Source organism: Lepidochelys olivacea, assembly GCF_965140295.1.
Source record: "Lepidochelys olivacea isolate rLepOli2 genome assembly, chromosome: 28".
NCBI lineage: Eukaryota > Metazoa > Chordata > Testudines > Cheloniidae > Lepidochelys > Lepidochelys olivacea.
Window position 1 is genome coordinate 3,196,933 of NC_140438.1, and position 27,048 is coordinate 3,223,980.

General features: G+C 51.6%; 1 protein-coding gene across 1 annotated transcript in view; it reads left to right on the forward strand.

Annotated features, from left to right (window-relative positions):
* Nucleotides 1–313: 313 nt before the first annotated feature.
* LOC311513966 (uncharacterized protein) overlaps nucleotides 314–27,048 on the forward strand; it is a 32,477-nt gene continuing 5,742 nt past the window's right edge. Inside the window, exons 1-8 of the mRNA XM_084616181.1 lie at nucleotides 314–492; nucleotides 1,441–1,533; nucleotides 7,083–7,209; nucleotides 10,290–10,403; nucleotides 10,748–12,125; nucleotides 16,208–16,420; nucleotides 22,379–22,961; nucleotides 23,646–23,772. Of these exons, the coding sequence (XP_084472307.1) occupies nucleotides 1,453–1,533; nucleotides 7,083–7,209; nucleotides 10,290–10,403; nucleotides 10,748–12,125; nucleotides 16,208–16,420; nucleotides 22,379–22,961; nucleotides 23,646–23,772 (2,623 nt within the window). The 5' untranslated portion in view covers nucleotides 314–492; nucleotides 1,441–1,452. The remainder of the gene's footprint in view (nucleotides 493–1,440; nucleotides 1,534–7,082; nucleotides 7,210–10,289; nucleotides 10,404–10,747; nucleotides 12,126–16,207; nucleotides 16,421–22,378; nucleotides 22,962–23,645; nucleotides 23,773–27,048) is intronic.

Sequence of the window (27,048 nt, forward strand, 5' to 3'; positions counted from 1 at the left end):
GGGCCGCGCCGGAACAGCTGGGGGGGCGGGGCCGGGAGAACAAAGCTCAGAGCCCGGGGGCGGGGCAGCTCCTGGGGGCGGGGCTCGGGCCCGGCCCGGGGGCGGGGCAGCTCCTGGGGGCGGGGCTCGGGCCCGACCCGGGGGCGGGGCAGCTCCTGGGGGCGGGGCTCGGGCCCGGCCCGGGGGCGGGGCAGCTCCTGGGGGCGGGGCAGCTCCTGGGGGCGGGGCTCGGTCCCGGCCTGGGGGCGGGGCAGCTCCTGGGGGCGGGGCTCGGTCCCGGCCCGGGGGCGGGGCTCGGGCCCGGACCAGACGCTGCTGCTGCCTCCGTGGGACCCGGGAGACCGGGCTGGGCAGCGGCTGCTCCCCCCCCGGGGTCCCTGCGTGGGGGGCCCGTCATTAACCCCTCCGTGCCCGGCCGGGGGGGGGTTTCTCCAGCCGGGACCAGACCCCGGGCAGCCCCGGGCTCTGCTTGCCCCAGCCGGAGCCCCCCCGGTGAGTGAGACCCCCCGGTGGGGGGAAGCGACTCTCTGCCCCCGGGAACCGGGGAGAAGCCTCGGGGCTGCCTCAGCCCCAGCGGAGCCGCCGCCAGGATCTGCCCCCGGCCCCGCTGGGATGGGGGGGCAGAGACTGGGGCCCGGCGGGGGGGTCCCCTGGGGGGTGTCGGGCGGGGGGGGAGAAGCCGGAGTTCCGGGGGGGGGGTTGAACTGTCTCTGTGCAGCCAGGAAATTCCCGGGGGGGGAAGTGGGGGGCGGGGGAAGGGGGGAAGTTAATTGGATCCTGTCCCTGTTTGTGCCACTCGCCTCTCAGCCCCGATACAAATTCCCTCCGGCTCTTCCCCTTTTCTCTCTCAGCATCTCACACGTGGCTGCAAACTCCGGGGCGATTCCCCCCCTTTCCCCTCAAATGATCCGCTCTCTCCTCTCTCCTCATCCCCCCCGTCTCTCCCTAATTCTCAAATGTCCATTTAAAATCTCCTCCCATTTGGGGGGGTTTTCCCACCCCTTTTATCTGCACTAATTTGTGTTTGTTGACGTGGGAGATCGTTGCCCTGGGTCAGGGATCGGGGGCTGTGTGGGGAGCCCTGAGACAGGCTGACTCTGGGGTGGGGATGGGGTGTCCCTTCTCTGCCAGCAACAGGGCCGGGGTGGGGAGGGGGGAAGGGAGGAGCCAGTGTCCCCCATGGAGCCTGCCCAGTCTCTTTGGTTCTGCTCTTTTCTAGCATTTAATTCAGAGAATTTGTTACTGGGGAGGCTGAAAAATCTCTCTGTGGGTTTAGCCTGGCAGGAGGGGCCAGGTCTACACTGGAATAAAGAGATCAAGTATTTTACCAGCATGGCAGAATGTAGGGTGTCTGTCTGCAGGGAAAGGGCCTGGGGGAAGCCTGATGTGAAATTCACTAAAGCCTGTTCTGAAACCCCCACAACTGCCCTTCTCATCCAGCCAGGCCGTAGAATGACATCCATGTTTCCCTCCAGTTCATCCGGTACTCCCACGGGACAGGGGAGAGAAATGGCTGCAGAGGAGCCCGTTCAGGTAGGGATTATTGGGGGGTTGCTGGTGGGGTCCTGCAGGAGGGAGAGGGACAGCAAATACCCCGGAGAGGGGAAGGTTTGCACCGTCTGGGTTGGAGCGGGGCAGGAAATGCACAGGGTGAAGAAAGGGAGGAGGCCAGGGAGTGGCAAAGCTGCCAGGACCAGTTTAATAAGTGGCCTAGATTCTAGGAACAGACCCATGAGTTCAGCGGTGGAAATGCCCTGATTTGTGGAACAGGAAATAACCCACCTACATGGGGCTAGGAAAACTGACCAGACTCCCAGTGCTGGAGCCTGACCCGACTAACCAGCGGGTGCCGTGACTTATGAAGGGGGCCCCCACTAGTCAGGTTTGGGGAGCTTCCCCTCCCTTCATATCCAGCTCCATACAATGCAGAGGGTGTTGGGCTCCTTACCAGGGAGCTCTCCCTGGACCCTGCTAGGGGCTCCATCTCCTGTATCAGTCTGTGGCTAGTCGGCGTGTGATGGTTCTGCTGGGCGTGTGATGATTCTGCTGGGAGAGAGGAGGGGCTCTCTCTTCGTCCCCTCACCCTGGTGTTTCCTGGATGCTCTGAGCATGTGGTCGGACAGAGACATCCCTTAGGGGAGGATCTATTAATGGAGATTCTCTATGTCCTAGTAAGGAGGAGAGGATGGAAGGTAATAAAATACAGGTAGGATCTGATGAGAAAGAGTCAAATGGAAAAAAAAGAGACCCTTTCAATTACATCATATAATGGCAGACAGCTAAAAAGTGACACGTTTTTAAAGTGCTTATATACCAGTGCTAGGAGTCTAAATAATAAGATGGGTGAAGTAGAGTGCCTTGTCCTAAATGAGGATATTGATATAAGGCATCACAGAAACTTGGTGGAATGAGGATAATCAATGGGACACAATAATACCAGGGTACAAAATATATCGGAAGAACAGAACAGGTCGTGCGGGTGGGGGAGTGGCACTAGATGTGAAAGAAAGCGTAGAATCAAATGAAGTAAAAATCTTGAGTGAACCAAACTGTACCATAGAATCTCTATGGATAGTAATTCCATGCTTGAGTAATGAGAATATAGCGGTAGGGACATGTCACTGACCACCTGGCCAGGATCATGATAGTGACTGTGAAATGCTCAGGGAGATTGGAGAGGCTATTAAAATAAACTCAATAATAATAATGGGGGGGTTCAGTTATCCCCATATTGACTGGGTACCTGTCACCTCAGGACGGGATGCAGAGATAAAGTTTCTTGACACCTTAAATGACTGCTTCTTGGAGCAGCTGGTCCTGGAACCCACCAGAGAAGAGGCAATTCTTGATTTAGTCCTAAGTGAAGCACAGGATCTGGTGCAAGAGGTGAATATAGCTGGACTCTTTGGTAATAGTGACCATAATATAATTACATTTAACATTCCTGTGGTGGGGAAAACACCTCAGCAGCCCAACACTGTAGCATTTAATTTCAGAAAGGGGGACGACACAAAAATGAGGAGATTAGTGAAACAGAAATTAAAGGGTACGGTGCCAAAAGTGAAATCCCTGCAAGCTGCATGGAAACTTTTTTAAAGACCCCATCATAGAGGCTCAACTTCAATGTACACCCCAAATTAAAAAAACATAGTAAAAGAACCAATAAAGAGCCACCGTGGCTAAACAACTAAGTAAAAGAAGCAGTGAGAGGGGAAAAAGGCATCCTTTAAAAAGTGGAAGTGAAATCCTAGTGAGGAAAACAGAAAGAAGCATAAACTCTGGCAAGTGAAGTGTACAAATATAATTAGGAAAGCCAAAAAAGAATTTGAAGAACAGCTAGACAAAGCCTCAAAAAGTAATAGTAAATATTTCTTTAAGTACATCAGAAGCAGGAAGGCTGCTAAACAACCCGTGGGGCGACTGGACGATCAAGGTGCTAAAGGAGCACTCCAGGACGATATGGCCATTGCGGAGAAAGTAAATGAATTCTTTGGATTGGTCTTCACGGCTGAGGATGTGAGGGAGATTCCCAAACCTGAGCCATTCTTTTTAAGTGACAAATCTGAGGAACTGTCCCAGATTGAGGTGTCATTAAGGGAGGTTTTGGAACAAATTGATAAACTAAACAGTAAATAAGTCACCAGGACCAGATGGTTTTCACCCAAAAGTTCTGAAGGACTCAAATGTGAAATTGCAGAACTGCTAATTGTAGTCTGTGACCTGTCATTTAAATCAGCTTCTGGACCAAATGACTGGAGGGTAGCTAATGTGACGCCAATTTTTAAAAAAGGAGGTGATCCTGGCAATTACAGGCTGGTAAGCCCGATATCAGTACCAGGCAAAGTGGTTGAAACTCTAGTAAAAGAATAAAATTGTCAGACACAGATTAACATAATTTTGTTGGGGAAGAGTCAACATGGTTTTAGTAAAGGGAAATCATGCCTCACCAATCTACTAGAATTCTTTGAGGGGGTCAACAAGCATGTGGACCAAGGGGATCCAGTGGATATAGTGTGCTTAGATTTTCAGAAAGCCGTTGACAAGGTCCCTCACCAAAGGCTCTTACACAAAGTAAGCTGTCATGGGATAGGAGGGAAGGTCCTCTCATGGATCGGTAACTGGTTAAAAGATAGGAAACAAAGGGTAGTATAAATAGTCAGTTTTCAGAATTGAGAGAGGTAAATAGTGGTGTCCCCAAGGGGTCTGTTGTGGGACCGGTCCTATTCAACATATTCATAAATGATCTGGGAAAAGTTGTAAACAGTGAGGTGGCAAAATTTGCAAATGATACAAAACTACTCAAGATAGTTAAGACCCAGGCAAACTGTGAAGAGCTACAAAGGGCTCTCTCAAAACTGGGTGACTGGGCAACAAAATGGCAGATGACATTCAATATTGATAAATGCAAAGTAATGCACATTGGAAAACATAATCCCAACTATACATATACAATGACGGGGTCTAAATTAGCTGTTACCACTCAAGAAAGAGATCTTGGAGTCATGGTGGATAGTTCTCTGAAAACATCCACTCAATGTGCAGCGGCAGTCAAAGAAGCCAACCGAACGTTGGGAATCATTAGGAAAGGGATAGATAATAAGGCAGAAAATATCATGTTGTCTCTATATAAATCCATGGTACGACCACACCTTGAATACTACATGCAGATGTGGTTGCCACATCTCAAAAAAGATCTATTGGAATTGGGAAAGGTTCAGAAAAGGGCAACAAAAATTAATAGGGGTATGGAACAGCTTCAGTATGAGGATGTGCTGCATCCGAGAGTGCTAAAGGAGTTGGCAGATGTGATTGCAGAGCCATTGGCCATTATCTTTGAAAACTCATGGCGACTGGGGGAAGTCCCAGATGACTGGAAAAAGGCTAATGTAGTGCCCATCTTTAAAAAAGGGAAGAAGGAGGATCCTGGGAACTACAGGCCAGTCAGCCTCACCTCAGTCCCTGGAAAAATCATGGAGCAGGTCCTCAAGGAATCAATTCCGAAGCACTTAGAGGAGAGGAAAGTGATCAGGAACAGTCAGCATGGATTCACCAAGGGCAAGTCATGCCTGACTAATCTAATTGCCTTCTAGGACGAGATAACTGGCTCTGTGAATGAAGGGAAAGCAGTGGACGTGTTGTTCCTTGACTTTAGCAAAGCTTTTGACACGGTCTCCCACGGTATTCTTGCCAGCAAGTTAAAGAAGTATGGGCTGGATGAATGGACTATAAGGTGGATAGAAAGTTGGCTAGATTGTCGGGTTCAACGGGTAGTGATCAATGGCTCCATGTCTAGTTGGCAGCCGGTATTAAGTGGAGTGCCCCAAGGGTCGGTCCTGGGGCTGGTTTTGTTCAATATCTTCATAAATGATCTGGAGGATGGTGTGGATTGCACCCTCAGCAAGTTTGCAGATGACACTAAACTGGGAGAAGAGGTAGATACGCTGGAGGTTAGGGATAGGATACAGAGGGCCCTAGACAAATTAGAGGATTGGGCCAAAAGAAAACGGATGACGTTCAACAAGGACAAATGCACAGTCCTGCACTTAGGACGGAAGAATCCAATGCACCGCTACAGACTAGGGACCGAATGGCTCGGCAGCAGTTCTGCAGAAAAGGACCTAGGGGTTACAGTGGATGAGAAGCTGGATATGAGTCAACACTGTGCCCTTTTTGCCAAGAAGGCCAATGGCATTTTGGGATGTATATGTAGGGGCATTGCCAGGAGATCGAGGGACGTGATCGTTCCCCTCTGCTTGACATTGGTGAGGCCTCATCTGGAGTACTGTGTCCAGTTTTGGGCCCCACACTACAAGAAGGATGTGGAAAAATTGGAAAGAGTCCAGCGGAGGGCAATAAAAATGATTAGGGGACTGGAACACATGACTTATGAGGAGAGGCTGTGGGAACTGGGATTGTTTAGTCCACGGAAGAGAAGAATGAGGGGGGATTTGATAGCTGCTTTCAACTACCTGAAAGGGGGTTCCAAAGAGGATGGATCTAGACTGTTCTCAGTGGTAGCAGATGACAGAACAAGGAGTAATGGTCTCAAGTTGCAGTGGGGGAGGTTTAGATTGGATATTAGGAAAAACTTTTTCACTAAGAGGGTGGTGAAACACTGGAATGCGTTACCTAGGGAGGTGGTGGAATCTCCTTCCTTAGGTTTCAGAGTAACAGCCGTGTTAGTCTGTATTCACAAAAAGAAAAGGAGGACTTGTGGCACCTTAGAGACTAATCAATTTATTTGAGCATGAGCTTTCGTGAGCTACACTTCATCCGATGAAGTGAGCTGTAGCTCACGAAAGCTCATGCTCAAATAAATTGGTTAGTCTCTAAGGTGCCACAAGTACTCCTTTTCTCCTTCCTTAGAAGTTTTTAAGGTCAGGCTTGACTAAGCCCTGGCTGGGATGATTTAATTGGGGATTGGTCCTGCTTTGAGTAGGGGGTTGGACTAGATGACCTCCTGAGGTCCCTTCCAACCCTGATATTCTATGATTCTATGATGATAAGACTGGGACTTTTCAGCTTGGAAAAGAGATGACTAAGGGGAGATATGATAAAGGTCTATACAATCATGATTGGTATGGAGAAAGTATATAAGGAAGTGTTATTTACGCCTTCTCATAACACAAGAACTAGGGGTCACCAAATGAAATCAATAGGCAGCAGGTTTAAAACAGACAAAAGGAAGTATTTCTTCACACAACGCGCAGTCAACCTGTGGAACTCTTTGCCAGAGGATGTTGTGAAGGCCAAGGCTATAACAGGTTTCTAAAAAGAACTAGATAAGTTCATGGAGGACAGGTCCATCAGTGGCTATTAGCCAGGATGGGCAGGGATGGTGTCTCTAGCTCTGTTTGCCAGAAGCTGGGAATGGGCAACATGGGATGGATCACTTGCTGATGACCTGTTCTGTTCATTCCCTCTGGGGCACCTGGCATTGGCCACTGTCGGAAGGCAGGACACTGGGCTAGATGGACCTTTGGCCTGGCCCAGTGTGGCTGTTCTTATGCTCCTCTCCCCCACAACCAGTGGGGCTGTGAGTGGGGCAGCAGGCACTGAGTGTGGGACTCTTGCTCTTTCAGGGGCCGGTGACCTTCGAGGAGGTGGCTGTGTATTTCACCAGGGAAGAGGGGGCTCTGCTGGACCCCACTCAGAGAGCCCTCTACAGAGACGTCATGCGGGAGACCTATGGGAATGTGACCTCGCTGGGTAAGGATTCCCGTCCCCTCCGTTCTTTGAGGGGAAAATGCAGAGTTAAGGTTCACAACACCCCACAATTACACACACACTAACATGTACTTCCCTGCTACAGAACACTCTGGGTACTGCACAAAGTCCAACAACGTCTCTTTGCTAAAGCCAAATAAGGATTTAGGTCCAGCGTAACAAACCGAAGCTTCCGCACTCAAACACTGAGCCTACTCTACACTCACCGGCTCAGACTTGCAAACCAATACCACTGTGCAAGCCCGGTCTCTCTGGGTCTAGCCCTGGGGGAGGCCATGTTTCCGCGCTGTCCAGCCCTTAGCACTGCAATCAATTAGTGGGGAATTAGCAGTCTCTAGACTGCTCAGTCCACTTGATCCTGGCTGAGTAACAGTGAGTCTGTGAACACCTGCCCTCAGGCAGAGCAGGGCAGCAAGCAGTTAGGGGCTCTGGCTTGCAAACAGGGCAGAGGACCACAGTCTATGAGCCCAGGCCCTTAGTCAGGGTGGGCTAGCAGGCAGTTAGGGGCTCTGGCAAGGGTAAGCACCAGACACAGGCCTCTGGCCAAATGTGGGGAGGCTGCCACCCCAGGGGTGAGGTGGTAGGGGGGACCCAGGCCAACCCTGCTCCACCGGGTCCCAGCCCAGGGCCCTAACAGTGGCAGAGTGTTGCACCACCGGGTCAGCGGGGATCTACCCACAACACGCCAACCTGTCAGGCCAAGGCCCAACCAGACGGTCGTGTAGTTTCCCTGGGCTACTTCCTACCTCCCCATAGTCTGGTACCTCCATGCTGTAGGTGTCCTCTGTCTCCCCGGGATGGGTGGTCAGCAGTAGTCCCAGGCATTTGTCAGCACCTTGCTCAGCCAGCGGCCCTGGGAGCTCTGGCCAGGCATCCTGGAGCTCCCCATCAACATCCTGCTCCGGCAACAGGGGGGAAGCATCCATCTCCCTTGGCAGCTCCAGCGCAAATAACGGCCATCCTTTTGTACTTCCACTTCCTGTCCTGCCCCGCCACGTCCGGTGGGGTGGGCATGGCTTTCCTGATTCTGAAGCCCAAAGGGCGGGTTATGGTCCTTCCAGGTCTAGCTCTGAGGGAGGCCAGGCCTCCTCGCTACACACTCCCCTCCCCTCACCGTGAGGTTTCCTTCTGAGTCATTGTCTTCACTTTGCCATTGATCAACCTTGGAGTCTTCTAGAAGTATGCCCCCAGGCTGCTGGCAATCTCCGTGACAAGAACATGCCCTGGTGCACCTTCACTGACACAACCTACAAACACAGCACGGAAATGAGGCACGCTTGGTCCCTCAGGGTTCACATGGACCTCTCTTCATCCCACAGTCACAGCTCTGCCAAGCTGCTCCAGCTAATCCCTCCACCTTTCAATTACGGCTATGCTTTCTGCATGTGATCTTTAGAGCACTTTAAAATAGAACTCTGAACCCCCATATTTTGGAGTCAGAGGGGAAAACTTCCAAGAGGAACTTCTGCAGAATGCAAGAAAAAGGCACAACACACATTGTCTGAAACTATCAGCGGTCGGGCTCCATCTCAAATTCATGGGTGTGGTTTAGGTTCAAAGGCCGCAGCATAAACCCTCTTGAGCCAACTCAAAGAGGCAGTGGGGGCTACGTACTACCTGAGATAAATGCCAAGTGAAAGAAATCAGTCCGGGGACAATGAGAACCGTCGTTTCAGCCCCAGCTGTGGGTAAGAAACTATGACAAGAGAAAGATGATTTTGTAAAACAGCTGCCAAAGGGAATGGGGGGGCCTGTATCTTAGGTATCTCTTTAACAGATCTCCCCCAAGTTGAGCCACTAACCCTTCCCTGAATGCCCATGAAAAATGTACCCTGCTAATTTCAAGAGACTCCAAATACACATGTGGAATTCAGGGTAGTTCGAATAGTTGGTCTTTAAACAGAAAATAATGCTTCCATCGAGCTGCTGCCTCTCGCGGAGGTGGATGGCCTACGCTGATGGGAGAACCTTTTCCGTTGCTGTAACGAGTGTCTACACTGACGCACCACATCAGGACAGTCGCAGGGTCTCAGGTGTAGACAAGCCCTGGGATACGACATTCAGTGACACCCCCAGTCCCTCCTTTTCCTGACTGCGCTGAATCCCTTCAGTCCGTGCTCACCAGTCCCGGCTTTCCTACACCTCTCCCATTGTCTCTGGGTTTCTCTCTCTGATTCAAAAGCAGGACTTCCCCTCTGGCTGGAGTCTTTAATTCCTGGAACAGGGAGTTACTGACTCTGTGTTTTAGGAGCTGCCTTGCCAAGATGGCCAACGGCATATTGGGCTGCATTAGTAGGAGCATGGCCAGCAGATGGAGGGAAGTGATTATTCCCCTCTATTCGGCACTGGTGAGGCCACACCTGGAGTTTTGGGCCCCCCACTACAGAAGGGATGTGGACACATTGGAGAGAGTCCAGCGGAGGGCAACGAAAATGATTAGGGGGCCGGGGCACAGGACTTACGAGGAGAGGCTGAGGGAACTGGGGTTGTTTAGTCTGCAGAAGAGAAGAGTGAGGGGGGATTTGATAGCAACCTGCAACTACCAGAAGGGGGGTCCCAAAGAGGATGGAGCTCGGCTGTTCTCAGTGGTAGCAGATGACAGAACAAGGAGCAGTGGTCTCAAGTTGCAGCGGGGGAGGTTTAGGTTGGATATTAGGAAAAACTATTTCACGAGGAGGGTGGTGAAGCACTGGAATGGGTTCCCCGGGGGGGGGGTGGAATCTCCTTCCTTAGAGGTTTTTAAGGCCCAGCTTGACAAAGTCCTGGCTGGGATGGTTTAGTGGGGGTTGGTCCTGCTTTGAGAAGGGGGTTGGACTAGGTGACCTCCTGAGGTCTCTGCCAACCCTGTGATTCTATGAGCAGTGTCTGGCTGTGTGTGTTCCCAGCAGAGATGGGGATGGTTAAATCCCTCATACGCAGAGCGTCCTGCACCTTTGAGCACCTGAGGAGCTGCCCCCAGGATTTGACTGTTTTAAAATGGGCTGGGGTTAAAGTAATAGACTCTTTGTGACAAATGTCCCATGAACTCCCCTGATCTCCCTTGTTTTCTATCCCCTGAGCAGGGTTTCCCGTTTCCAAACCTGATGTGATCTCCCAGCTGGAACGAGGGGAGGAGCCGTGGGTGCTGGATCTCCAGGGCTCTGAGGAAGGAGAGATCCCGAGAGGTGCCTGCGCAGGTGAGGGATCATTAAACCAATTCAAATACACTCTGTGGCTGAAGGAAATACCTGGGACTCGCTAAAAAGGCCTTGGGAGCTCTCGGAGTTCAGGAGTATCCCCAGGAGGCCTTGTACCCTATGGGCAGCTATCGCTCACGGCTTCCCACCCATCCTGACTGACACCCAGCAGCAGCTCCCTCCCTGATGGGATGTGGAGGCAGAATTGTTCCCCTCCTCTCTCCACTAAGGAGAAGAGTTTTGGAGAATTCAGCTACTAGATTTTTTTCTGTCTCTCCAGCTCTAATTTTGATTTGTTTTCCCCTTTTCCATCCCTGTTTCTGATGTTTCTCCCTGTGTCCTAGCAGGTGCTTGGATGGTGAATGAGAACGAGGAGCTGAATCCTGAGCAGGAAGATGCTGAGCAAGTGGAAGCGCACAGGGAATTATCACAAGGATCGAAAGGGAATGTGTCCAGGTGTTGTGTGAGGGGGAAAGCCTGTGAGAGCCAGCCCAGGCCAGAGAGGCAGCAGGGAAACCAGCCCAGGGAGAAAGTGGGTAAATCCATTAATTGTCAGGGGACTCACCAGGACTCCAAGGAAATCACAGCCGAGCAGAGAATACCTACAAGAAAACACACATGCACTGAGTGTGGGAAACACTTCAGTAGCCACTCAGACCTTATGAAACACAAGCGAATCCACACGGGAGAGAGGCCCTATGGATGCGGTATGTGTGGGAAAAGCTTCAGCCAGAGCTCTCACCTTATTCGGCATCACAGGATCCACTCAGGAGAGAGACCTCACGAGTGCAGCAAGTGCGGGAAAAACTTCACTCTGAGTTCTGCCCTTATTAGACATCAGAGGATCCACACGGGAGAGCGACCCTATCAGTGCTGTGAGTGCGGGAAAACCTTCACTGACAGCTCAGCTCTTATTAATCACCAGAGGACCCACACAGGAGAGCGACCCTATACATGCTGCGAGTGCGGGAAAAAGTTCACTCGGAGCTCAGGTCTTATTATACATCAGAGGATCCACACAGGAGAGCGACCCTATGAATGCTGCAAGTGCGGGAAAAGCTTCACTGTCAACTCAGACCTAATTAATCATCAGAGGATCCACACAGGAGAGAGGCCCCATGAATGCTGCGAGTGCGGGAAAAGCTTCACTCAGAGCTCAGCCCTTATTAGACATCAGAGGATCCACACAGGGGAGCGACCGTATAAATGTTGTGAGTGCGGGAAAAGCTTCTTTGTCAAGTCAGATCTTATTGGACATCAGAGAATCCACATGGGAAAGATCCCCTATAAATGCTCTGAGTGCGGGAAAACTTTCACGCAGAGGTCAGCCCTTGTTACACATGGGAGGATCCACACAGGAGAGAGACCCTATGAATGCCATGAGTGCAGGAAAAAATTCACTGTCAAGTCAGACCTTACTAGACATCAGAGGATCCACACAGGAGAGCGCCCCTATGAGTGCTATGAGTGTGGGAAACAGTTCAGTCAGAAATCAAACCTTAGCGCTCATCAGACAAGCCACACAGGCGAGACACCTTATCAATGCTGTGAGTGTGGGAAAGGCTTCAGTGTGAGCTCTGCCCTCATCATACATCAGAGGATTCACACGGGTGAGAGACCTTATCGCTGCTCGGTGTGCGGGAAAGGTTTCATCCGCAGCTCACACCTGAATAGACATCAGAGTCTCCACAGGAGAGAGAGACAGCACAAAAACTTTGTGTAGGGCTGAGAAGTTTTTTTTGTTTGGTGGTGGTTTTTTTAACCATATTTGCTAATTCCCACACAGCAACCTTTTGGTTTGTTTGCACCATTTGCATCACCCTGTTCTCTCAGCTCCCCCAGGTTAGTTGCCCTCTTTTGCCTTTTCACAGATCGCCCTTCTCTGGGGTGACTCCCGTGGTCCTTTCTACCAACTCCTTTCTCCCAGGAGTCTTGGGAGCGTGTGTCCCTCTGGCCAGGAGTTTCCATCAGCCCCAGGTGGGGGAAATAGGGGTGACCTCAAGTAGCTACACTGAGTGAAAATCAACCTGGGCTTTGTCTCCTCTAGGATTTTCCAGCCTGCTGGAGGTAGCGATCCTCATGTAAACACCCTGCTGTATGTGCCGTGCTGACATAGCCCAGGGGCTGGGGTTAGCTCGCACCTTCCCTTTTGACCTGTCCTAATCGACACCAATGTTCCTGCTCTGGAAAGGCCCTGACCATCACCTTTATACTGGCCCCGCTCTAGCAGAGCGAGTCTTAGTCACCAAGTTCCCCCTTTGGCGACAGATTGTCTCATCCCCAGTTGTTCTCACGCTGGTCCAGGTTGTGCTGGGCAGCAGGTATTTTTCTTTTTACCATTTTTCTTATTGAAAATCTATTTCAATATCACAAAGAGGAGGAGCAGGAGTGGGACAAATGTATCATTTCAGTCTTTGCAACACTGGCAGGAAATGGGGTGAGTCGACGGGATTCCCTCCTTCCCCATCACCGTCACTAGGCCCGCTCACTCCAGCAGCGCTGGGGTCTGTCTGAGCCACAATGGAGCTTATCCACCTATATTCTACCCCTCCACCTCCCAAACTTAATAGCACCGATTTGATCCTAAATTTGACTCGTTATGGAGATGAAAGATGAAAGTGTCCCAGACCTGGCTGGGGAATTCCAATGGATCCCAAACACCATGCGATCATTCCCAGTTTAAATCCCAGTTTCTGTCTATTGACAAAGCCACTCCTGGGCTTTTTCCCTCTTGAGCTGGGCTCATTTGCAGATGAGAAGGTCAGCAGTTTTTCCCTATTACGATGCTTTTTTCTCAATAACACAACTCTATAATAATGAACGGCTGTTGAGTGAAGCAGGTGTGAATGGATCAGTGGAGAAAGCGATGGGGAAATCGGCTGTCTTGATTTCTGAGTAATCAAATGTAACCTGCTCTGGAATTTCATGTTGTATGAACAAGAAAGTGACTTATACCGCTCTGTGTTGCAGGTTTTTCTCTCTCTCCTGGAGGCCATTTGGTCACATATCTGAATATTAGTTTTGTAGCTCAGATTTATCAGGGACTTTTGGAGAAATGACTGTTTGCTAAACAAGTACTGTCTTATTTTATTTTTGTCTTTTCCCCACCACTGCATGAGGACATGGAAGAAGCTCAAGTGGTGTTCACTCACCAGGAGAGGATGCTCCGAGCCATCCAGCTTGCTAACAAGGAAACAGTAGTGGGTTTAGGGCTCTGCTCCAAAATGGTGAACAACAGCACACCCCAGATTGTGCAACTAACTGAAATAACTGGGTGCGTGTGGCCTATGATTTGGGAAACGCTGTCCCTGCCTGTGTTGATGTGGAGAAAACAAAAGTGGAATTTTTGGCAAACTTGCACTTGGGAGATGCTGCAAATATTCATTACAGTGAAATCAGTAGCTACACACTGTCTTTTTTTATATATATTCTGCTCCTTTGGTGACTTATAGGGATTCTGCTGCAGCTGTATATCATTCTTGGGGGAATTCTGCACCAAAAATTGAAAATTCTGCACACAATAGTTTAAAATTCTGCATATTTTATTTGTCAAAATAAGACAATGTAATCATGCCAGCTTCAATTATTTTGGTAATTTATTTCCAATTATCTGTCAGCAAGTATGTCTCTAACAATACAGACCCAAAAAAAAAATTCTGGTGATTTTTTTTTGACAAATAGATTCTGAAGTACAATATCACTCCAAGGCTGAGGTGGGGGGAATGTGAAAGAGAAATAGTGTATAGGAGAACACCGACCCAAGCTTCAGTTATTTCAAATGGAATTTGTTTTGACAAGCTCTAAAGTAAAATTACTGAAGGAGACAAGTTGTGTAAACTTTTACTCAATTAGACTGTACGGGTCACTGAGTTCCTCGCTTCTCTGCAAAGCAAAGATGTAGAACGTCTGTCAGGAGAGGCCCACGGTGCTTTTTATGAATGGCAATGGATGCATGAGGAAATAGGTAGCTTGGTTTGGATTTTTTGGGGTTTTTTTTTTTGGTGGGGGGGGTTGGCTATCCATTATTTTTATGGGAGCCGAGACCCCTTTTCCTTTTTTAACAAAGCCCATTGTCACAGCTCAGACTTTTAACCCTCAAGCCGGGCTACGGAAACCTCCCCAAAACTTTCCTTGGTGTTTTCACTTTGGAGATCTTTGGGGTTCAAACCTCAACAGTGCCTGTGGTTCGGAGCAACCGATATTTTAAGAAAACTGCTGGGTTAATTCAGACTCTTCCATGAGGCAGACTTTGGGCTATCGTCAGTTTGGATCAGACCGTGGTGTCTGTAACCAAGGCGTCCTTCACTCCTCACATGCCTGGAGACTTCAGGGGAGTGACCGCAATGTTGGGTGAGCTGGAATCCTCAACCATAAAGACCAAGGTAAAGGTGGAAGCCCTTTTGCACCAGCACCTGCCTAAGAAAGACGGACATTCCAGGACTCCCAGACTGATCCCCTCTGGGGAAGGAAGTTGTAACCTCAACACCAGGCTGTGCCAGCCTTGACTTGTCTCCTCGTACCTGACACAGCTTGCGAATGTGGAGTACTGAGCCGGCGACGCCATCGCCTGGTTCCTTGACTGCAGCTCTAGATCCTTCTCCAGGGGAGTCGAAAGAGCTGCAGAGTTGGAATCACTTGTCAGTTTCAATCTCAGATGGTTACTTGTTCTATTTTTCATGCTTTGTTTTTATCACGTGGGAACTATCCCAGCCTTTCTATTCTACTGCGTTGCGTGCAGGTGTGTGTGTGAAACCTGTCGCAGCCACTCAAGGAAGGAGCTAAAAACAATTCCCAAATCTAAATAACCCTAAAATGCTGCCCTAGAAAATGGTTGAACATGTGCTCCTCGTTCGGTGAAAGTGGTCAGAGAACCTGAGCTGGCGGATACATACCGTTAAAACTCTGTGCATTAAGGTCTGTGTCTATTTTAAGGTTTTTAATCTGTAGAAGCCACCGGGAGGTTAGCGATATGCTGGTGAGGTCTAAGATGGACGCTCCAAAGTTGTGGCTTAAATGTGAACAATGTGGACAGCTGCCTCCTTGGGTTCCTGTTTCAGGGTTTATAAGGGCTGTTTTTCTGCTTTATAATTCTGATGATTTGGCTGAACTGATGATTTGATTCCAAAGCAAGATCATTGTTAACTGAGTGATTTCCGGATCTGGCCTGATCGAGATCCCAGTACTGTGTGCCCCAGAGTTAGCTGAGTGGTGTTAATAGTTTAGGTTTAGTTAGATGTGGTGTTCATTTTTGTTTGTTCATTTTAATGAAATGTATAAAAGGGATATTGAGTCTTGTCTTCCACTAAGCTACATGGCCAGAACCGTAAAGATCAGCCAGCCCGACTCGGAGCCTTATGAACTTCCTCAATATTAACTCTTAGGTTCTCAGATGGGACCAGCTGGGGGAGGCCACACGCATCTCATCCTAGGGGGCTCACACAAGGGAAAATGAGCTCCCAGCGCAGACTTTCAGGAGTAGTGAGGGTGGGCGTGGGCCAGCGTGTCTGTCTGCATGATGAGAGGTTGGTGGAAGGGGGTATCTCAGCCGGTGGGAGAAGTGGCTCCGTCCCATCCCCTCTGCTCCCCATATGTGCCTGGAGCAGGGTCTTTCTGCTCAGCCAACTTAGGGACATTTCCTGCCCCCCTCACCCTGCTGAAGTGCCCAGGTGTGCACAGGAGCTCCAGGGAGACACTGATGCTGTGAGTCTCCCTGAGCCAGGGATGTGGGGCTGGAAGGTTCCTCCCAGAGGTGACACAGGGGGAGCTCATGTCCTCCCCCACCCCTTTACATTGTGCCCTTCTAGTATCACAGGTACAAATCGTCTCTACTGGGAGGGGCAGACTGTCCTTGTCACAGTGTATATATACACTGTGCCAGGGGCCAGGGTGTACATGTACACCCTGGCCCCTGGCAGGGTGGGCAAGGAGCATGCGGTTACCGCAGTTACAGCCTACCAGCCTGTACTGGGTCTTGTCATGATGAGATTCAGAGATCAGGGTCGCATGGCAGCCCTCAGGTACAGGGCAGCATGGCCTAGAGGCCAGCATCAATACTGCGGCCCTTGAATTCAGGACAGCGCGGCCTAGTGGCCGATACCCAGGGGAGCCACCACCAGGGGTTGTTGGTCCAGGTAGAGGGGCACCCGACTCCACCAGGCCCCAACCCAGAGCCCTAGAGTGGTCTGTCAGCGGGGAATCCCACCGAAACATGCTGACCTCACGCAGGTGGGAGACACCACTCGCTCACCCGCCTGCTGTCGCTTCCTGCAGCTGCAGTTCATGAAACATGGGGGTCTCCAGGCTCCTGATGGCAACAGATCTCTGGTCCAGCTCTCCAGCGGGCACCTCCCGCAGAGATCCTTCTTCTCCAGTGGTCAGCCCAGGCTGCTCCCTTTTTATACTGAGCATAACACCTGGAGCATGCCCAGTACGGTCTGAGAGGCGGGAATTCCTTCGCCCGCAGTGTGGGGTTAACCCCTTCTGGCCCAGTGTGCACGCCCCATCACACATCCCCCCTGTCACATTATTGTGGGGGGGGGAAGGTACTGACTCCATGGCAGATGACTGCTCTCCCTCCCCTGCCCCTGGAGGGATGGGAAACCCTTTACCCATGTCTCCAGCTCCTTTCCTTCCTCAGCTGCAGGAGATCTCGCGGTTGTGTTAAAAACACTGCATGGCAGTTCAGGCCAGTGGGTGATTGGAGCTGGCCATGCTGGCTGCAGGGTCCCGCTGTAACCTCCAGGGCAACTGCACCTGTATTCCCCCTCCGTGGTCCACCAGTGACACCCACCCTTAGACTTCCCAGATGTCACCTCTCTTGGGCAGAGACACGTGTCTCTCCCTCTCCTGAACAGCGTATTTCCAGGCTGCACCAGCCCTGTTTACACTGTACGAGCTCTCAACAAGTCCTAAACGGCCAGCGCCTGCCCTTTGCTGTCTCTGCAGTGACTAAGGGCAGTGTCACGGCCAACACTGATACCCACCCAGCTCTTTGGTGCAAGCACGTTTATTCTTCAGGGGAAAGCACTGCCCAGAAAACATTAAAAACAAGGAAAGAACCAGAGATCACCCCAGCTCCAGCAAGGGCTCTGGTTGGGGATTTGTCCTTCAAACCCCACTATGGCTTTTTCTGTGGTCACAACAGCCTTCGCTCAGCACAAGCCCCCACCCCGTTAATCTGTAAATCTCTGCTTTGTGGGGTTCTGTGATCTGGGAATGGAATCACAGGGTCACCAAAGCACAAACCTATCCGAGGGGGGGTGGTGTCAAACAGCACATTCTGCCCCAGCCTGACTCTGGTTCCCCCAATCCCATGAGCTTTGCCTGCACAGGTTCAAATCCTGCTCACAGCAAAGGGCCAAGCGCCAGTCCCATGGAAGGGCAGTGGGGGTTTGTGCTCCTAGGTCACCTTGGTGCTTCTCAGAATCCAACCTCGTGGGCTTCCCGGGAGGATGCTCAATGCCGAAGGAGAAGGGGGGGATCCTGGAGAGAAAAAGCCACATCAACACAGACTGAACGGTGAGGAAATGGGGTGGGGGAAGCAGGCAGAGGTTACAGAGAAGTCTCTTTACACACAACAGGGAGCAGGAGGCAAGTGCAGCATGTTTAGGATGATGGTGGTGGAGAGAAAAAAGGCTGGATTCAATGCACGATGAGACCAAAGGAGGGGAAGGCGAGTGGCAGCCCACACAGGACCACAGCGCTCAGAGACCCCAGTGCTGGGCACCCTGACTGTCCTAGCTAGAGAGAACTGGCTAACAGGGACCCATCCCCCCGCCATGCTCCTCTCCTGGCAGAAGGCCCCTTGGAGCAGTAGGAGCTGGATTGGGAGTGGGGGGCCCTGGGGACAGAGGGCAGCTGAAGTCCCTCAGATATCTGGGAACTAGGCACTGCACAACGAACGGGCTTCACACCCCTCACAGCCGGGACTGAGGGGCAGCAGCAGCTGGTAGGGTCTGCGAGCAGGATTGGGGAAAAGACGAGCAGATGGGCCAGATCCCCAGCTGATGTTAATCACCCTGGCTCCATTGGAGTAAATGGGCCAGAACCTCAGCCGCTGTAAACGTCTTTTACTCCAGTGGTGACAACTTCTCTATTTCCCTCATGTCCCATTGAACCAGCTCGCTTCCCTGTTCAGGCTCAACGTTTTGTCATCTCGGTGGTAGAGGATCCCCCTCTAGTGGCTGGCCCACATGCAGGACAGCCTACAGCTCTCAGTTACTACTTGCTCAAGGCGCAGAGGTCTGTATGCGGTGGATCGAATGGCCCTGTTCTGCTGATGACCCGTGGGGAGGTCATAACGGCTCCCCATGGTGCAATCCCTCTTTGTTCAGGTTGTGAGCTTTAAAATTCTAGGAAAGGACACAAAAAATGTCCTGGCACCTTTTCTGTGCGGGATTCTCTGGGCAGGAAGAAAAGGCCACTGTCTCTTACCAAGAACCAGCCACATGATGGCTTGGTGCTGGACGTGCAATGAGCACAAAGACTCCTCTCTCAGCCTGCAGTAACCCCTCTGCATTGCTCCTTCTTCAGCCAGCCCCAGCGAGCTTGTCTCAGAGACACAGGCTGCTTGGTCCCCAGACAGCTCCCCAGTGCCGGTGACCCTTAGATTCAGGACACCCAGCAGGACCTGGGGGTGGCTCCTCTCTCAAAGGGCTGGCAGGCTCAGGCCAGGCCCCTGGCATGGGGTTCACTATCTACTTACCTAGATGCCAGGGAAACCCACAGTCCCTTTGTGAGCCAGGTGAGGGATGGGTCTGGGCCCAGCTGAGCTGCCCAGAGAGAGGGGGCAGGAGAGGCTGGGGGCTGCTTGGCTCTTCTTGGGTTTTTGAAACTGATGGGAGACTTTGAAAACGTGTAGCCCACAGATCTGGGCATTAAACCCTCCACCCTGTGAAGGGATCCAAGGAGACAGACAGTAGAAGAATGGACAGAGCATGGGTGGACAGACCCATCAGCAGGGAAAAGCTCTAGGTACACACAGTCATAGTGGCAAAAAAACCCCACTGAATAAAATCAAGGTAATTAAATGCCCATAAACTACATTAATGCAGAGTAACAGTGGCCCAGTGCTTCCTCCTGCCCTCCAAGCATGTGGATGGGAGCTAAAGTTAAACCTCTGAAAACTAGGAAATGAAGAGTTAAAGTACATGCCATAACCACAAGACGACCTTAACTCTGCCCCTCCCCTGTCCCTGGAGTTGGCACTCGCCACTGGGAGTGGTTCAGTAGGGCTGGTGCAAAGGTTTACAAACTATGAAGGGAGGCGGAGAATGCTCCATCTCAGGGAGTCTTCAGGTCAAGACTAGATGCCTTTCTGGAAGATGATTTAGTCAAACACCAGGTACTCAGCTCAACTCGGCAGCAAATGGATGAAATTCTGTGGCCTGTGGTATAGAAGAGGTCAGACTAGATGACCTAATCGTCACATCTGGCCATAAAAAACCCATGAATCTACCATAGATACAAGGAAGGACTAAGAGAACATGCCACTGTTTGTGTTGTGTTGCACAGACAGGAATACCGGCATTTACCTGCATGCCCTCCAGCTGTGTGCACTCCGTCATCTCTAGCTAGAATTTGTTGCTGGAGGGATTACTGGGAGCAGCTTGGCAGAGCTGTGACTGGGATATGAAGGGGGGTGCGTGTGAAACTTGGGGCACCAAGTCTGCCTCATTTCCATGCTGAGTGTTGTAGGTTGTGTCAGTGAAGGTGCACAAGGATCTGTTCTTGTCACATAGACGGTCAGCAGCCTGGTGGCGTATTGGTAAAGAGAAGTTGTTAGGCTTTGTGCTGTACTGCTCCTGTTCCCAAAGTGTTGTGTAGCAGGGGAGGGCAGAGGGTGTCACTCTGTGTGTCACTGGCATGTCGGGGTGATGCTGAAACAGGGCAGCGTAGAGGCTGTATTGTGGGGTATTGTGAACCTTAACTCTGCATTTCCCCTTCCAAGAACCGAGGGGACAGGAATCCTTACCCAGCGAGGTCACACTCTCATAGTTCTCCTGCATGACATCTCTGCAGAGGGCTCTCTGAGAGGGGCCCAGCAGAGAGAAAAGGGGAGGAACTAGAGACGATTTGTATCAGTGTGTGAGAGAATCATAGAATATCAGGGTTGGAAGGGACCTCAGGAGGCCATCCAGTCCAATCCCCTGCTCAAAGCAGGACCGATCCCCAATTAAATCATCCCAGCCAGGGCTTTGTCAAGCCTGACCTTAAAAACTTCTAAGGAAGGAGCTTCCACCACCTCCCTAGGTAACGCATTCCAGTGTTTCACCACCCTCCTAGTGAAAAAGTTTTTCCTAATATCCAACCTAAATCTCCCCCACTGCAACTTGAGACCATTACTCCTTGTTCTGTCATCTGCTACCATTGAGAACAGTCTAGATCCATCCTCTTTGGAACCCCCTTTCAGGTAGTTGAAAGCAGCTATCAAATCCCCCCTCATTCTTCTCTTCTGCAGACTAAACAATCCCAGTTCCCTCAGCCTCTCCTCATAAGTCATGTGTTCCAGACCCCTAATCATTTTTGTTGCCCTCCGCTGGACTCTTCACAATTTTTCCACATCCTTCTTGTAGTGTGGGGCCCAAAACTGGACACAGTACTCCAGATGAGGCCTCACCAATGTCAAATAGAGGGGAACGATCACGTCCCTCGATCTGCTGGCAATGCCCCTACGTATACATCCCAAAATGCCATTGGCCTTCTTGGCAACAAGGGCACACTGCTGACTCATATCCAGCTTCTCGTCCACTGTCACCCCTAGGTCCTTTTCCGCAGAACTGCTGCCGAGCCATTCGGTCCCTAGTCTGTAGCGGTGCCTGGGATTCTTCCATCCTAAGGGCAGGACTCTGCACTTGTCCTTGTTGAACCTCATCCGATTTCTTTTGGCCCAATCCTCCAATTTGTCTAGGTCCCTCTGTATCCTATCCCTACCCTCCAGCATTTCTACCTCTCCTCGTAGTTTACTTTAGAGAGAAGTGGCACAAACAGGGAAAGGGTGCAATTAATGCACCCCTGCCCCCCACTTCTCCCCCTGGAAATTCCTGGCTGCACAGAGACGGCTCAGTCCCCCCCAGTGTAAAAAATTGCTCTCTGTCTTAATGTGCTAACAGGAGCAGTTACTGATGAGTCAGGTGAGGTGAGGGGGTGTAGGTCAAACATTTCACTGAATCAAGTCTCCTGCAGCCCCCGGTAGGTAACATCAGACAGAGATCAGAGGGGTCGCCGGGTTAGTCTGCATCGGCAAACAGAAAGAGGAGTCCTCGTGGCACCTTAGAGATGACCAAAGTGGGGTCCAGCCCACGAAAGCTTCTGCCCAAATACATGTGTTAGCCTCTAAGGTGCCACAAGGCCTCCCTGCTCTTCCTTCACCAGCCAGGGAGACGCTGCCGCGACTGGGCCATGCCCCGCCTGGGCCTTGAAGCACCAACCCCGGGAAGCCCATGCTGGGAGGTGCTGTCTGGGGGAGGGGAAATAAAGAAGCCCCTCTGCCCCCCCCATTGCAAACACTGGTGTCGCACTGGAGTGTAACTGGCCCCCCTCTGCCTGTGCCGGGCTTTTGCCCCCCTCACCCTCAGGCAGGCCTCACGCCCGGTTCCTCCCCCCACGATTTTGCCCTCAGCCCCCTCCTAACCCTGCCTCCAGCTGCTTGACCCCCCCCCGACCTGTCAATTCCCGCCCCCCCCGCTCCGATCTGCCCCCTGGCCCCTTTCTGAGCCCGGTGAAGGGCAGCCGGCAGAACCGGGGGCCACGGAAGGGCAGAGGCAGAAGGGCAGCGGCTTCCGCAGATGTTACTGAGCATGCGCCGTGCCCCCTAAGTAGCCAAAACAGAGATTTCCACACTACACCCCCCGCCCAGGCTGGCACCAGACCCATAGTCAACAAGTACCGGAAGGGAAAGTTGAAAAGAACTTTGAAGAGAGAGTTCAAGGGGGCGTGAAACCCTGAAGAGGTAAACGGGTGGGGTCCGCCCGGAGGATTCACCCCGCGGGGTCGGTCGGCCGGATCCCCCCCCGCCTGCGCACTAGGGCCCCGCTGCAGCGCCCCCCGCGGGCTGAGCCTCCCCCTGGCCCCGCGGGGCTGGGGCGCCCTTCGCAGCCCCCGGGACCAGCCGCCCGCGGTCTGGCGCCAGGGCCGGAGGCTCAGAGCCGCACAAGCCCCGCGGGGGCCGGCTGGGGCGCTTGGAGCAGCCGCCCCGCCCCCCGCAGGCTCGCCCAAAGCTCGCGGGGAGGGAGGAGCCCCGCCCCCCCGCAGCCCGAAAAAAGGCGACGGTCGCACCGACCCCCCCGCAGCACGGTCCCGCCTGCACCGACCCCCCCGCCGCCTCCCCCGGCCCGGCCAGGCCCCGGGCTCAGCCCCTGCAGCGGCTCCGCGACTCACAGGCACGCCGGGGCCCGGCGTCTGCAGGACCCACAGGAAGGGGCAGGAGCAGCCGGGAGCGGGGCGGGCTGGAGGAAGCAGGAGAACAAAGCCCGGAGATCGGGCCCGGGGCAGGTCCGTTCCCCGCGGGGAGCCAGCCCCGGGCTCTGCCCCCGTCCGCTCCGGAGCCAGAGACTCCAGGTGCCCGAGAGCCCCCGGGGGAAGCGTGACTCTCTGCCCCGGGGAGCCCCAGACGCTGCAGCCCCCGGGGGTCGGCCCCGGCACGGCTGGGATTGGGGGGGGGGAGAGAGACTGGGGCCTGGCGGGGTTCCCCTGGGGAAGGGGAAAAACCGAAGGTGCAGGGCGGGGGAGGTCGGTCGGTCGGGGCCTTTGAACTGTCTCTGTGCAGCCAGGAAATCCGAGGAGGAGAAGTGGGGGAGGGGGGGGTGAGTTCATTGCACCCTTTCCCTATTTGTGCCACTTCGCTCTCTCACACTGCTCCAAATTCTCTCTAGTTCTTCCCCTTTTCTCTCTCATTATCCCATGTGGCTCATCAATTCCAAGGAGATCCTTCCCCTATTTCTCTTAAAATGATTGACGCTCCATTCTCTTCCTACCAGGCAGCTCTGCCTAGACCCTGCTCGGGGCCCCATCTCCTGCATGTCTCTGGTTAGTCTGTGTGATGGATCTGCTGGGAGAGACGAGGAGCTCTCTCTTCGTCCCCTCACCCTGGTGTTTCCTGGATGCTCGGAGCCTTGTGGGGGGTTGAAACTCTTTTGACAGGGAGCCTCCCGGAGCTCCAATTTGATTGGCTCCTCTCCCCCACGAATAGTGGGGTTGTGAGTGGGGCAGCAGGTCCTGAGTTTTGGACTCTTGCTCTTTCAGGGACCGGTGACCTTCGAGGAGGTGGCTGTGTATTTCACCAGGGAAGAGGGGGCTCTGCTGGACCCCGCTCAGAGAGCCCTCTGCAGAGACGTCATGCAGGAGAACTATGAGAGTGTGACCTCGCTGGGTAAGGATTCCTGTCCCCTCGGTTCTTGGAAGGGGAAATGCAGAGTTAAGGTTCACACCAGCCCCAGAATGCAACCTCTACTCTGTCCTGTTTCAGCATCACCCCAGCATGCCAGTGACACATAGAGTGACACCCTCTGCCCTCCCCTGCTACACAACACTTTGGGAACAGGAGCAGTACAGCACAAAGTCTAACAACTTCTCTTTACACATACACCACCAGGCTGCTGACCATCTATGTGACAAGAACAGATCCTTGTGCACCTTCACTGACACAACCTACAACACTCAGCATGGAAATGAGGCAGACTTGGTGCCCCAAGTTTCACACGCACCCCCCTTCATATCCCAGTCACAGCTCTGCCAAGCTGCTCCCAGTAATCCCTCCAGCAACAAATTCTAGCTAGAGATGACGGAGTGCACACAGCTGGAGGGCATGCAGGTAAATGCCGGTATTCCCGTCTGTGCAACACAACACAAACAGTGGCATGTTCTCTTAGTCCTTCCTTGTATCTGTTGTAGATTCATGGGTTTTTATGGCCAGATGTGACGATTAGGTCATCTAGTCTGACCTCTTCTATAACACAGGCCACAGAATTTCATCCATTTGCTGCCAAGTTGAGCTGAATGCTTTGTGTTAGATTAAAGCATCTTCCAGAAAGGCATCTAGTCTTGACTCAAAGACTTCCTGAGATGTTGAAGCTGTCACTTCCCTGGTAATTTGTAAACCTTTCCACCAGCCTTCCTGAACCATTCCCAGTGGCGAGTGCCAACTCCAGGGATAGGGAAGGGGCAGAGTTAAGGTTGTGTTGCAGTTAGGACATGTACTTTAACTCTTCATTTCCTAGTTTTCAGAGGTTTAACTTTAGCTCCCATCCACATGCTGGGAGGGCAGGAGGAAGCACTGGGCCACTGTAACTCTGCATTAATGTAGTTTATGGGCATTTCATTACTGTCATTTTTGTTCAGTGGTTTTTTTTTTTTGCCACTATGACTGTGTGTACCCTAGAGCTTTTGCCGTCCTAGCTATGATGGTTAGCGGTATAGTTCTCTCTAAGGTGCACCCCTGGGCAGCTGCCCATGAGAGAATGAAGGGCCACGCACCTAATTAGATGTGCCGCACACGCATGGCTCCACTAATTAGGTGCCCCTGGACAGGACATGGAAAAAGGTGAGGTTATGGGGGGGAAATAGGGGGTGGGTGGAGTGAGGTTGGGGAGGGGAGTTTAGGGTGTCCCAACTCCCAGCTGGGCTGCAGCTGCCGGTGCGGGGGAGATGCAGAACTCACTCTCCGCTCCAGGCTGGGCTGGGGGAGCAGGCTGCACGGGTCGGGGGGTGGAGGGGCTGGTGGGAGTAGGCTGCACGTGGGTTGGGGTGCTAAGATTTTGGGCGGGTTGCTGGCATTTTGGGGCATGCGGGGAATGTGGCTACATGGGAGGTGGGGTGCTGGGGAAACTCCATTGTCTGATTAATGCATCAGAGCAAGATCAGTCCAAGCACATCTTGCCTTTTCTTGTTGTTGAGGTAACTATAAGGCTAGGGTGAGGAGCTGGTATTAATTACCACCTGATTGTTGATATAATTACGAGATCTGAAATATCCCAGGAATAATCTGATGGGGAAGGAATAATGTGGCACCCCCGCTATTTTCCCCTGTTAGAATTAGGGAGCAAACACAAAACAGTGAATCCTCTGCGGTTCTAAACCAAAATATTTTCCACTTAGTATTAGCAGGGAAAGATGAAGAGCTTGCTTTGGGCCATGTTGCATTTCAGTTGACAGCTGGTGGACATCTGCCAGAGATGTGAGAGAGACTGGGCTAAGATTTAGTTTGACTGGAGGGAGACAGATCCAGAGCAGAGCAGTAAAGAGGGCGGAGGGATTCTGCATTAGCAGATCTTAATGCAGAATACGACTTGTACTGGTGTTTTTTTTATTGTAAAGCCTTTAGGCTGCTTTTGTAGATACGTGTAATTAATCTGTCCTCTTCCTAGAGTTCTGAGGAGGTTATATGAGTATTTTTAAAGAGTGCAGACTGCAGATTAGGTTGCAGTGAGGTCTCAATAACTGCAGGATCAGGCTCTAAACTGCTGTCCAGTCCACACCCTGAAGAAACTGAAAAAAGGTTTCAGAGTAACAGCCGTGTTAGTCTGTATTCACAAAAAGAAAAGGAGTACTCGTGGCACCTTAGAGACTAACCAATTTAGCTCACGAAAGCTTATGCTCAAATAAATTGGTTAGTCTCTAAGGTGCCACGAGTACTCCTTTTCTTTAAACTGAAAAAACACTTTGATCTTTCTGTCGTAGTGATCTGATGGGTAAAGTACAGCAATCCAAGGTTAAAAGAAATAGATCTGTGATTTTTATTTTGATTGGTGTCTGCAGGGGCAAGGTTGCGGAAGATTGGCGAGGAGCTAAGTGGTCGACTGAGTATGTGACTGGATGTAAGTGGAGGATGCAGGCGGTTTCAATGAACTTTGTCCGACAGATCCTGCCAAAAGATATTGTAGCCTAGCTCAGCATATTTTTGCCTGTAAACGAGTCAGTTTATGTAACAAGCATAAATTGTACATATAAGAATGTAGCCAGCTGTTGACCGCATGTAACCCCGAGATAAGTGCAGAGAATACAGTGCCACAGAGGACTCCCCACTGGTGGAGTCCTGCCTGGTCAGCTGTCCCGAACGGCCAGAGTCCCCTACAGTCCCTCTGCGCATCCTAGAGGCTCCCCACGCAGATTGGAGCGTAAGTTCTTCCTTCCTTCAATAAAGCATAGTTTGCTATTCTTAGGCCTGAGTGTCCTCCTTTCGCTGATATCTTCCCCCCCCCCCCAGCCCTTGCGGGCACAGTGTCGCTTTAAGAAGCTGCTTTCATGCTATTTACTCTCTCTTAGGTACTGATCCTGCAAACAGTTATGCCTCTGGAGGGCATCCATACATAGGCGTTTGCGGGATTGGGGCTTTAGTGAATAAATATTGGAGCAAAAGCACCTGGCTAGGCCTAGCTCGTGACATTGGCATGGTTACATTTCAAACAAAGTTTACATGGGTGTTAATGGCTTAAGGTAAGAAAGAAAAAGAAAAAAGGATTCTTTTACAACATAATTCTTGGGAGGTATCTGAACACGGAGATCTTAATGATTTTTTAAAAAATATCCTGTGTTACTAATCAATACATGGGAAATTGTTAAAACTGGAAGAACTTGACCATGGATGCTGTTTGGCCTTTCAATTAGAGTTGGATTCCAGACAAGTGATTCCCATTAAGTTTTAGAATTT